At 45.7% G+C, this 13,206-nt stretch overlaps 1 protein-coding gene across 2 annotated transcripts in view; it reads right to left on the bottom strand.

Moving 5' to 3' along the window:
• Nucleotides 1-653: 653 nt before the first annotated feature.
• Nucleotides 654-13,206, bottom strand: part of NKAIN2 (sodium/potassium transporting ATPase interacting 2) — a 626,732-nt gene continuing 614,179 nt past the window's right edge. Inside the window, exons 6-7 of one of the 2 annotated variants that reach the window (XM_068162341.1) lie at nt 9,719-9,800; nt 654-1,303 (exon numbers count right to left, since the gene is read on the bottom strand). In XM_068162341.1, coding sequence (XP_068018442.1) covers nt 1,294-1,303; nt 9,719-9,800 — 92 coding nt within the window. In that variant the 3' untranslated portion in view covers nt 654-1,293. Of the gene's footprint in view, nt 1,304-5,237; nt 5,325-9,718; nt 9,801-13,206 lie in introns of those variants that run through there. The other variant, XM_068162342.1, reaches the window with a different exon arrangement.

The raw sequence follows: 13,206 nt of genomic DNA, 5'->3' as shown, positions 1-13,206 counted from the left end.
CCCCCCCCCCCCCCCCCAACCAACCAACCTGAAATGATATTAATAGAAAATAAAGATTCGAATATATGGATCCCTTAGGGTGCAATTAGAAAAGGAGGGAAAAAAAACAAAGTAAAAAGAGAGGGGGGGGGGGGGGGGGGAGGAGAGAAAAAAACCAACCCCAAACCCAAAAGGCTTACAGAGGATTTTGGATATAAAAGAGGAAACGTAGCTACTACATATTCGGTTGGCCTTTGTCGATAGAAATCTGCAGATGTCTCTGTAGTTAGTAAAAGACATTTAGAGAGAGCTATAAAAGCACCTACAGTGCCAGAAGTAAAACCAGCGGGGTTAAGGAGCACTCTTTCTGCTGCTTATTTCCAGTAGGTTCAATTAGTAGTTTATGTTATCCCTTGCCCCATCTTGACTCCCCCCCCCCCCCCCCCCCCCCAAAAAAAAAAAGGGTCTAATTTGTTGGTTTTTTTTTCCTTTGTAACCCATTATAAACTCTTTGTTCCTTGACCACCGTGGAGCCTCGAAAGTAAAAGCACTTCTCAAACAGCTGGCAGTTTTCTACGTGGGCCCTCTGGACCCGTGGAGCAACAGACCCTTATTCCCTGACATGAAAACAAAACGAAAACAAACGAGAAACCATCCCCCCACCCCCACCCCCATCCCCTCCCCCCGCCAAAAGAAAACAACCAACAAAACCCAGAAGAAAACCACTGACTTAGAAATCGTTCAGAATTTAACAGCAGCATTTGTTACTTCAGAAAGCCTGCACGGAGTTTCTCTGATGTGCAACACAGTTGGGTTAAGGCAAGTATGAACTGTACAGCCTTCAGGGCAAACGACGTGCTGTCCGTTGAACTTCTGCTGCAAGGTCATCCTGGTGTCGGGAGGGTCGCGGTTGCCTAAGGAGACTCGACACGGCCAGGGGGCTCCGAAAGCACCGGGGGAGCCGGGCTCATGTCTCAGTCCAGGAGGGCCACGCCGGCCGTGGCTGGAGGAGGGAAGAGCCAGAAGGTGGCACCAATGCCTCTGCTCTGGTCCTCTGGTGTTGGGAGGCAGGAGGTCCAAGGTGGGGGGTCTGGGACATATCCCTTAGTACTTAGTACCTGTTAAGAAAGAGGGGCTGAAGGTGTGTGTTAATTTTTTTGTCTCGCTGTTCAATCAGCTGCTGTTTTGTGTTTTTTTTTCAGCACAAAAACGCGACTTCCTTTTTTTTTTCTCTCTCTCTTTGAAGAGCCAGGGGGACATCCTGAAACAGTTTCTTTGACAGGTCCTTCAGCCCACATTGAGTAGCCCCTTTGTTTACTTTGACCTAGAAGAAAGAGAAGAAGAAAGGTACTTAAAATTCACCATACACCTACCTGTCACTGCCCTGCTGCTCTTCTGCAAGCTGCTGTAGGTCACCAACCAAAACCAGTTCAGGGACACACAGGGTGCAGAGGTAGGAAAAGGCAAGGTTTTGGCTCAGGTGATCACTCATCTGTCTCTGAAACATTGTCAGAGAAGTCAGCACCAGGTTTCCTAAATGGTCCTAAGCAGGAGTGATATTTAATTAGAATCTTAACTATATAACCATGTCTTAATTGGAAGATGACCTGAGCTTTAGCAATCCACCAGCACTGTACCTAGCTTTGTGAAAGCAAGAATCGATGCAGCACGCAGGACAGAAGGGCTGAATTGCTCCGGGAAAGTTGTCTGAGTCTCACTCACGAAGCAGACTGCACATGTGAGTGATACAGCCCTGGACCCCTGAATAGTCCTGTCCCAAACCCATGTTTTGTAACCCCAGAGGTTAGTCCAAAACAGGCAGGATGTTATTTGCTACAACTGCAACAAACTGTTGTCATTGAATCACAAAATCATGGAGGTTGGAAGTGACCTCTGGAGCTCACCTAGTCCAAGTTCCCTGCCAGGGCAGCCTTCCCTAAAACAGGCTGCACGGGATGGCATCCATCTGTGCTTTGTCTCCAGAGAAGTAGACTCCACAACCTCTCTGGGCAGCCTGTTCTGGTGCTCTACTACCCTCAAAGTAATGAAGCTGCTCTTCATGTTGAGATGGAACTTCCTGCGCTCAAGTTTGTGCCTGTTCGCTGTTGTCCTGTCAGTGGGCACCACTGAAAAAAGACTGTCCCCATCCTCCTGACACCCATCTTGAAAGAATTTATAAGCATTGATAAGATCCATTTTCAGTCTTCTCCTCGCTAAACTGCCTCAAGTCCCTCAGCCTTGGTTGAGCACACTTGGTGCTACCAAATCCAGTCTTAAAGTTAGGCTGACAGCTGCCTTAGCTGGGAGTTTACTGAAATGAACGCTGCCCATCGTGGCTGAATCCCACAAATGTGAGTGTCAAGCAGACAATTACACAGCAGATTGGTACTGCAGGAGTTTGCTGAGTGTCACAGGATGTAGGTGCTGGGTTTTCCTGTCCTGCTCATGTTTCATTTATGCTCCAGGTGAATGCTTAAGTAAGTAGTACCCTCAAGTAACTAGATGGTTAAGTTAATATCCTCAAGTACCTAGATGGTCAAGTAAGTACCCTCAAGTAACTAGAGTGTTAAGTTAGTAGTACCCCCAAGTAACTAGATGGTTAAGTAAGTAGTACCCTCAAGTAACTAGATAGATACTTGCAGCTTTAGACTAGGACACCATGATCAGCATCATGCACAGGTGAACACAACAGAAAGCAAAGATGGGACCAGGTACTAAGCCAAATACATTAACCTCTCCCAAATCCTTCTGTCCCTGAGTTATTGCCTCAAAAACCTCACAGTAATTTGGTGACAGGTAGGATCCCATTAGTCAGGAATTATCATTAAGCCTTTTCTAGTGAGAACCAATGTCAGCCAGTAGCAGAATACACACCAGTGGGCATACAAATACACATCTACAGAGGAGTCTGTGTGCATAGAGGTGTGTATGCTTCTATGTGCACTACTTATATGTGTATATATATTTCTATCAGACAAAGATTCCCAGACTGCACAGAAGAGAAGGCAAGCAAGCTTCACTTCAGGGCTGAACTGCTTTTGAGCAATTTCTCTTCAGTGCATTAGGCATCAGCATCAGGCATGCATTTTTTTTCTCTCCCTTTTCTTTTCTTCCCTTCTTTTCTTGAACAAAAGTTTACTGTGAAAACCAAATAAAAACCTTCCTGCCCTCCCTCCTTCCTGCTGGTCTCTGAGCAGTGATCATGCAGTGCAGCCTTGTTCCACAACGATAACGGTGAGGGTTTGGCTTGCTTTTTTTAAGTGCAATAAAATCAGTGCCATGGAGCATTTAGTCACCTTCCTTGGCCACCTCCCAAGAGCAGAATTTTCTCTTGACAATTGATTTCCACCTTCTTATTCTGTTCTTGTCCCGTGGGATGGAAGTGAGCAGTGTCATCTCCCACACAGAATGCCAGGCAGCTGCTTTTTAGCACTCCAGCTGCGGTCACACTGTCAGGAGGTACCTGAGCGCCGCTTCTGTCCCGTGCTGTTTAAAAAGCGTATTCGTTTGGAAGGGACTGCCTAGGCTTCTTGGCTTGCACAGCACAGAGCACACTGTTGGCACTTAAATCATAAAAAAAAAGCCATTTATAGCAGGTAGATAAACAGCAAGAGAAGAGTCCTCCCCAAAAAAAACACCTGTGGTGGTTTGAGCCTTAACTAGGACTTAAGAGCTCAGATGGGGGCAAGACTGAGAATCCCTCCCCACTGTTCTCCCCTCCTCTTTCCCAATAGAGGGGGGGAAAAGAAAAGGGAAGGGGGCAAATCCACTGAGATAATTTTTGAGTTGGTTTGGAAGTAGAGAGGAAAAAAAAATCTTTAAACTATGTATATATATATATAAAACAACAACAGGAAGGGTTCACAAGGTTAAGGAACAAGGATGGATGGGAAAAAAATAAGAATACAAAACCAGTCCTTTCAAGAGGTGTAGATGTAGCAGGGAAGACCATGTGGCAGGGAATCAGAAAGCCAGCAGCAACTCTCTTTCATCCCCATGAGGCAGAAGTAAGAGAGCAATGGGTGCAGTGTCCTCCTTTTTATAGGTTTGCTGGACAGGGAGGGGGAGTGGAACAGACTAACTCAGTTCCCCAGTGGGAAAACATCCTCCAGGGAGAGCAAGGCCTCCCCCCCTGCTTTCAGGATGGGCATAACCCATCACTACACCTATGAAACATAATTCTGAACCCAATACATTTTTTATTTCTCTTTACAAAGTAAGCTGATCTAAATTAAATGTGAAAGCAGGAGAGTGGTGAGTGGAATTCAAAGCCTAAAAATACAGAGAAAAGAAACAAAGTGAGCCTGAATCTAATACTTCTAGACTAGGTAAGGAAATGGTAGCCAGAGATAGTCACCTCAATTTATTATCTACAGACAATGCTTCTGTTTTGTTTATAAATCAAGACCTTTTGCTTCTGTTTTGTTTATAAATCAAGACCTTGATTTATTTATTTTTTCACTTGAGAATCCTGTTCATTGATGTTAGTTTTGCATAGCAATGAAATTCCATACAATTTTAGACTGGACACAGGGCAACAAGACTCAGGAGAGGCCTCGAGCACAAGCCTTACGGGGAGAGGCTGAGGGAGATGGGGGTGTTGAGCCTGGAGAAGAGGAGGCTCAGGGGAGACCTTCTTGCTCTCTACAACTACCTGAAAGGAGGTTGTAGCCAGGTGGGGCTTGGTGTCTTCTCCCAGGCAACCAGTACCAGAACAAGAGGACACAGTCTCAAGCTGCACCAGGGGAAGTTTAGGCTTGAGGTGAGGAGAAAGTTCTTCCCAGAAAGAGGAATTGGCCATTGGAATGTGCTGCCCAGGGAGGTGGTGGAGTCACCATGCCTGGAGGTGTTCAAAAAAGGATTGGATGTGGCACTTGGTGCCATGGTTTAGTAGTCATGAGGTGTTAGGTAATAGTTTCATAGTTTCATAGTTTCATTCAGGGTTGGAAGGGACCACAAGGATCATCTAGTTCCAACCCCCCTGCCATGGGCAGGGACACCCCACACTAGATCAGGCTGGACAGAGCCTCATCCAGCCTGGGCTTAAACACCTCCAGGGACGGGGCCTCGACCACCTCCCTGGACAACCCATTCCAGGGCTTCACCACTCTCATGGTGAAGAACCTCCTCCTCACATCCAGCCTGAATCTCCCCACCTCCAGCTTCATTCCATTCCCCCTAGTCCTATCACTACCTGATATCCTGAGAAGTCCTTCCCCAGCCTTCCTGTAGGCCCCTTTCAGATACTGGAAGGACTTGATGATCTCTGAGGTCTTTTTCAACCTGGTTGAATCTACGAGTCTATGAAATGTGAAAGCAGGAGAGTTGTGAGTGGAATTCAAAGCCTAAAAATAATGAGAAGAGAAACAAAGTGAGCCTGAATCTAATACATCTAGACTAGTTAAGGAAAGAGTAGCCAGAGACAGTCACCTCAATTTATTATCTACAGGTAATGCTTCTGTTTTGTTTATAAATCAAGATTGATTGTTTTTTCCCCTTGAGAATCCTGTTCATTTGTGGTAGTTGTGTAAAGCAAATGAAATTACATACAAATTTAGACATTAGGAAAAAGTTTTTCATGGAAAGAGTGGTCAGGCAGTGGAATGTGCTGCCCAGGGAGGTGGTTGAGTTCCCAACCCTGGATATCACAGTATCACAGTATAACTAAGGTTGGAAGAGACCTCGAGGATCATCAAGTCCAACCTATCAACACAGACCTCATGACTAGACCATGGCACCAAGTGCCACATCCAATCTCCTCTTGAACACCTCCAGGGATGGGGACTCCACCACCTCCCTGGGCAGCACATTCCAATGACGAACGACTCGCTCAGTGAAGAACTTTCTCCTCACCTCGAGTCTAAACCTCCCCTGGCACAGCTTGAGACTGTGTCCTCTTGTTCTGGTGCTGGTTGCCTGGGAGAAGAGGCCAACCCCTTCCTGGCTACAACCCCTTTGAGGTAGTTGTAGAGGGCAATGAGGTCACCCCTGAGCCTCCTCTTCTCCAGGCTCAACAATCCCAGCTCCCTCAGCCTCTCCTCACAGGGCTGTGCTCAAGGCCTCTCCCCAGCCTTGTTGCCCTTCTCTGGACACCTTCAAGTGTTTTGATGTCCTTCTTAAACTGAATGGCCCAGAATATGGATATGTTTAAAGGTGGTATGGATGTGGTGCTTGGGGATATGGTATAGGGGTGACCCTCGTAGAGTAGGGTTAATGGTTGGACTTGGTGATCCTGAAGGTCTTTTCCAGCTTGAATGTTTCTGTGTGACAAATGTCCTGTGTGTGTTTAAGCAGAATTGAGAATGTTCTTATCAGGAGAAACTTGACTGATATCATAGTATCATATGATCATAGTATCATATGATATCATAGACTGATACCATAGTATCAGTCAGGGTTGGAAGGGACCACAAGGATCATCTAGTTCCAACCCCCCTGCCATGGGAAGGGACACCCCACACTAGATCAGGCTGGCCAGAGCCAAATTAATAACATCCCATTAATAATATCACAAATTAAAACCTAAGAATTCTTTAGATTAGAAGAAAAACATTAAAAATTAAAACACCTCATCATAGAAATGCAACCATGAGGAGCCTGGATAAATCAATATAATTATTTAATTGCATGTGTGAGTTTGTGCAAGTTCAGTACAACCTCCCAATTAACAAAATGAAGTGCACACAGGAGGAAACTGGTTACAGAACAGTGTGGCTCAACAGTTAGCAATTACTGAAACCAGCATTCCTTCAGGATAATAATTAAGCTGTGCATGTACAAAAGAGTTAAAATGGGTTTAAATCACTTCTGTGTAAATCTGTCTGGCTTGAACTGTAAGAGAAGTTTGGGTTGAGGGAATTCTGTCATTGCAACCCGGTGGAGTCGCCATCATTGGAGGTGTTTAGGAGGAGACTTGATGGGGTGCTTGGTTGCATGGTTTAGTTGATTAGATGGTGTTGCATGATGGGTTGGACATGATGATCTCAAAGCTCTCTTCCAAAGAGGTGAGGTCTATCCTATCCTATCCTATCCTATCCTATCCTATCCTATCCTATCCTATCCTATCCTATCCTATCCTATCCTATCCTATCCTATCCTATCCTATCCTATCCCCATACAAGTCAGCAAGCAGGGTCTGGTCTGGTCTGGTCTGGTCTGGTCTATTCTATTCTATTCTATTCTATTCTATTCTATTCTATTCTATTCTATTCTATTCTATTCTATTCTATTCTATTCTATCCTATCCTATCCTATCCTATCCTTCTATCCTATCCTATCCCCATACAAGTCAGCAAGCAGTATGTGGATGGTGATTGAGACCTACCACTCAACTCTGCATGGCTTTAAGGTGTGCACTAGTTCTGTCTATTAATCCACCTGGTAAATACATGGCAGTGCTGGGGCAGTAGGGATGTTTCTCTGTGGTTATTACTGAGAGAGATGATGAAATTTGCTGGTGAGGAGCAGCTGAGGGAACAGAGCTGGGGTGGTTTAGTCTGGAGAAGAGGAGGCTGAGGGGGAAACCTCATCTCTGTCTACAACTCCCTGAAAGGAGGTTGAAGCCAGGTGGGGGTCAGTCTGTTCTCCCTAGTATCAAGTGATGGAACAAGAGGCCTCAAGTTGCACCAGGTGAGGTTTATTTTGGATATTTTCTGAAAGAGTGGTCAGGGATTGGAACAGGCTGCCCAGGGAGGTGGTGGAGTCACCATCCCTGGAGGTGTTCAAGAAACCTGTGGCCATGGCACTGTGGGACATGGTTTAGTGGCCATGGTGATGTTGGGTTGACAGTTGGACTCGATCTTAAAGGTCTTTTCCAATCAAAACAATTCTATCATTCTATGATCTCTTCAGGCTACAAAACAATGACTTATGGTTACTATGTGGTGATTTTTTTCTTCCCAGTCTGCATGAAGATGCTCAGTAAATACAATCTGCTCTTCTGGAAGAAACACTGAGAGCATAAAGAGAACAGGATAATATCTCAGCTAGAGGGCTCCATATGTTGATGCCAAGGTATGGAACGCTAAGAAAGCAATAGGATTAGCATTGTTCTAAGTACCTGTGAGCCACACATAATGCTGAGAAGGAAATAAGGGTTTCTAAATGCAACAGCACTGTGCCAAAAGTGCAGGTGAAAAAAGCTTTGCTTGAGCACAGACAGATGGGAAGCCGAAGTTAAGATGGCATCGGAGATGTGCGCGGCTGTAATTTGAGATTATTAAAAAGCTCCTAGCAAGGCTCCCGAAGGATCCCATCCTAAGCACTGCCACAAAACTCACTGTGCCACTGTGGAGGAGGAAATGCCAGTTCCATGCAAAAATGCACTAGTCTGGTAGCAGACTTGCTTCCAATGATTAGAAGAAACGCAATTACATTCAAGGGTGAATGGAAGTGTGTGCTGGGATGGATGTTGTTCACCTGTGTTTAGGGCTTGTCCTCCAAACAGGTGCTCAGAAGAAAACAAAAGGGGGAGGGGGGAGGAAAGAAAGTACATTTTGCCTATTTGTGAGCTGTTCTGTGCTGTTCTTTTACCATGTAGGCTAGTGATGGTACATCAAAACCACTTCAAAATGTTGCAGCAGCGAGGCTAAATTTACCTGGGCAGTGAGGAGAGGCTGAGGGAGGTGGGGGTGTTTAGCCTGGAGAGGAGGATGCTCAGGGGAGACCTCATTGCTGTCTACAACTACCTGAAGGGAGGTTGCAGCCAGGAGGGGGTTGGTCTCTTCTCCCAGGCAACCAGCACCAGAACAAGAGGACACAGTCTCAAGCTGTGCCAGAGGAAGTTTAGTCTGGAGGTGAGGAGGAAGTTCTTCCCAGAGAGAGTTGTTAGCCATTGGAATGTGCTGCCCAGGGAGGTGGTGGAGTCACCATACTTAGAGGTGTTCAAGAGGGGATTGGATGTGGCACTTGGTGCCATGGTTTAGTCATGAGGTCTGTGGTGACAGGTTGGGCTTGATGATCTTTGAGGTCTTTTCCAACCTTATTGGTTCTATGATTTAATCAACTCACTCTGAATTGCAGTTGGCATGAGTATAAGAAGTAGCTGGAGATGATTATGTCTGGTCTATGATTGAGTGATATATCCAGTGTGAATGTCCCCCAGTTGAGTGTCTGTGTTGAGCTTTGGTTATGCCTTTAATCCCCAGATATATCAGGCTGCACTGCCAGTCATGGGTGGAGCTCCCACTGACTGGTTAGGTCAGTCACTGGCTTCAAACTGATTTGAATGACCACATGTCATTGCATGTGCTGCAGTTTAAATGTGGAGAGTGGAAACGAGGTACAGAAGTGCCTCAGGGAACAGCTGTGCTGGGAAGACAAATGCAAAATTCATCCACTAAATTAGCAAGTTGCTGAACTTCTGATCAATCTTAACTAAACCCACATTTTTTTTTGTGAGCAAGTTTTGTCAGCTCTGACTGATTTTTTGCTACCCCACATTCTCCTTGCTCCTGAGTGGAACGGGCTTGAAGGAAAATGGGGGGGGGGGGGGGAAGGAAACAAAATCAACTGCGAGCTGGGTGTTATTTAAACAACTGTGACACAGTGTAACACACCCTAAAAAAGTCATTGTCATTCAACAGCAGACTAATGTTGGTGCTTCACTACAGCTTGAATTTGGTCTCTCAAAGAAGGTTTCTGCCTAGTCTGAATTTTTAAGTCACATCACCTCTCAGCTTAATGATCCTTTAATATCAGCCTGCCACTCTGCAGGATCTCTCAGAAGGGAAGTACTTACATATACATGGGCTGTAGCTGTAAATGAGATGTCTTCTGTGGACCTTGATAGCCGTAAGAGTCAAACCCACCTATGAAATCAACTGAAAGGGGGGGGAACAAAAAAAGCTTTCGTTAGCAACATCTTTTTCAGAAGTAATAGGCACTGTCACTCAAAAAATCACCCAGCCCACAGATTATTTTTGACAGCCCCTCTAATAATCTGTTAAAATGAGACCAGTTAATTGTGGAGATGCAGAAAAATCATAGTACCATAGTATCAGTCAGGGTTGGAAGGGACCACAAGGATTATCCAGTTCCAACCTCCCTGCCATGGGCAGAGACACCCCACACTACATCAGGCTGGCCACAGCCTCATCCAGCCTGGGTTTAAACACTTCCAGGGATGGAGCCTCAACCACCTCCCTGGACAACCAATTTCAGGGCTTCACCACTCTCATGGGGAAGAACTTCCTCCTCACCTCCAGCCTGAATCTCCCCATCTCCAGCTTCATTCCATTCCCCCTAGTCCTATCACTACCTGATAGCCTAAGAAGTCCCTCCCCAGCCCTCTTGTAAAAAGGATTATAGAAAGGGAAATTAATGGCAGAGTCCTTTAAATCTTACTTTTTTTATAAATCCACTGAATTATGAAATCAGAGGAAGACAAAAGCAACTGCTATTCAGATATTACAAATGTTGAAACCCATTTGCTTATTGGCCTCAATGCATTGCTTCTGACTGTGCTCACTGTGTCTGGCTTGCTGTCATACTGTGGTAGAGGGATGGAGAGGACAAAGCACATTGATCCGACTCTGTCTGAGAGACAGAGGTTTCCCTGATTCCCTGCTTTGACATTTGGGTTGAAATGCAGGGACAGGGGCTTGGAACAATTTATCTGAGCTTCAAGACAGGAGGCTTCACAGACCTAAGGAAACCAGCATTTCTCTCCAGGCGCTGGAGGTCTGCAGGAAGGTTGTAGGGTGGGAGAGATTTATTAATTCACATCATTGCCATTTCCTGATGGTCTTCTCATGTTTATTTTAAACATTTTCCAGGGCAATTCAATCTCATCTGAGCCTGAGCCCCCTGTTTTGCTGCCACAACACTTTCTTTACACCGGTACAAGTGCACCCTGTGCTTCCTTTGCATCAGGAGACCCAACTATTGGCTTTTGGGAATTATTTGTGGGCTGCTCTCATCTCTGAAATATTGGCTCTTACCTAGTGGATATAAATTTGACTTCACTTTGATAGAAAAAGGCCAAAGAGTTCAGGCATGGAAGTGCATTTTTCACAGATGTGGGCACTGCTACACTGCTCTGTGTGCATTAAAAGCAAAAAACCCACCAGACAGACCCAAGCCAAAGATAAAAGGTTCTTTGATAGAGGGTAGCTTCTGGGGGATCTAAACTACAGCTACATTCACATACAAAGCACAAAATATAAACTTTAAATGCTAGCTTTGAGAACTTCCACAGTGATTGGAGTCCTTAACAAACCAGTATCATACAAAAAATTAACAACCAGACCTTTAAGCTTATGTTTTGACAATAAGGTAGTCCATGTTTTGTCTGAAGACGCTTCCCTGCAGGAGCACGGAACTCATTCTGCCCTGTGCTCAGCACTGGTTAGGTCACACCTTGAGTCCTGTGTCCAGTTCTGTGCTCCTCAGTTTAAGAAGGACCTTGAGAGACTTGAATGTGTGCAGTGAAGGGCAAGGAGGCTGGGGAGGGGTCTGGAGCACAGCCCTGTGAGGAGAGGCTGAGGCAGCTGGGGTTGCTTAGCCTGGAGAAGAGGAGGCTCAGGGGAGACCTCATTGCTGTCTATAACTCCCTGAAGGGAGGTTGTAGCCAGGTGGGGATTGGTTTCTTCTCCCAGGCAAGCAGCAGCAGAACAAGAGGACACAGTCTCAAGCTGCACCAGGGGAGGTTTAGGTTGGAGGTGAGGAGAAAGTTCTTCTCAGAGGGAGTTGTTAGCCATTGGAATGTGCTGCCCACGGGGGTGGTGGAGTCCCCATCCCTGGAGGCGTTCAAAAGGGGATTGGTCATAGCACTTGGTGCCATGGTCTAGTCATGATGTCTGTGGTGACAGGTTGGACTTGCTGATCTTTGAGGTCTCTTCCAACCTTAGCGATTCTGTAATCCTGTGATTCTTCCCTACAGGAGTTCTTTTGCACTAGTCAGTACTGAGTTTCATCTTCTTGCTTTCAAGCCATTTCTCAAGATCACTTTGACTGCTAATCCTGCTCCACAAGTGCTCATACTCCTTTCAGTTTGGTTTCATCTGAATTTTTTACATACATTGTCTCCTCTATCATCCTTGCTGTTCACAAAAGTGATGAAGCGAGTGACTTCCCTAACCAATGATCCAGTGGGGTCCCAGCTGAAATGTCATCCCAGCTGGTTGATAATTACATATCAAATAGACCCTGAAATAATTCTGCACACAACCTATCATGACTGTGTCTGGACAGTGCTTCCCTGGTTTGCTTACAAACCTTTTGTGGGATCAAATCTTCCTAGAATCAAGGCAAATGCCACTCAGTGCTTCCTACTTAACTACTGCCTGTAGCCATCAGAAGAACTTAATTACAATGTGATTGTATCTCTGGAAGTGTATTAAGTTTACAGGCACAGAATGAATAATGCACTATAGGAATATTGTTGGGTGAAGGGCAAGGTTGAGAGGAAGCCAATCCCCTCATTCAAATACAAAGATTGCAGCAAAAAGCATCACAGAATGTCTTTGGCTGGAAGGGGCCTCAAATACCATCCAGTCCAACCTTCAACCCATCGCTGCAAGGTCAGCACTAAACCATGTCCCTAAGCACACACTGCTTAAATACCTCCAGGGATGGCGAGTCCAACACTGCCCTAGACAGACCATTTCAATATTTGAGAACCCATCCACTGAAGAAATATTTCCTAATATCCAGCATGAACCTCCCCTGGCACAGCTTGTAACCATTTTCTCTAGTCCTGTCACTTGCTACCGGGAAGAGGCTGTCCCCCTCCTCACTCCAATCTCCTTTCAGGTAGCTGTAGAGAGCAATAATGGACAAGTCTTTGCTGTAGCTGTGGTTTGGTTTTTACAGAATCCCAGCACTCCAGAGGTTGCAAGGACAGTCTGAAGAGCATCTAGTCCAAGTCCCCTGGTAGAGCAGGATCACCCAGAGCCAATCCCACAGGCACATATCCAGGCAGATTTGGAATGCCTCCAGAGATGGCCATTCCACAGCCTCTCTAGGCAGCTTGATCCAGTGCTCTGCCACCCTCAAAGGGAAGAACATTTTCTTTTCCTTTTTGGCTTTGTGCTTGACCTCTGACAACAGGAGTCAGGAGAGAGCTGTGTTGGAGTGAGTGCCTCACCAATGTCAACCTGTCATTTTATGGATGTTGCTTATATGCATTTGACCAGCTTTACATTTCTTGTGTACTTTCCAGGACCCTTCAGGCAACCAGTAAACCATTATTAGAAGGCTGCAGGCACAGATACTCCCTGTTGCAGC

This window comes from Melanerpes formicivorus, unplaced genomic scaffold (genome assembly GCF_026170545.1).
Source record: "Melanerpes formicivorus ecotype bairdi unplaced genomic scaffold, bMelFor1.0.p_v2 SCAF_63, whole genome shotgun sequence".
In the NCBI taxonomy this organism is placed as follows: Eukaryota; Metazoa; Chordata; class Aves; order Piciformes; family Picidae; genus Melanerpes; species Melanerpes formicivorus.
Note: the sequence above shows the minus strand (reverse complement) of the source record. Positions and strands in the feature narration are given on the sequence as shown.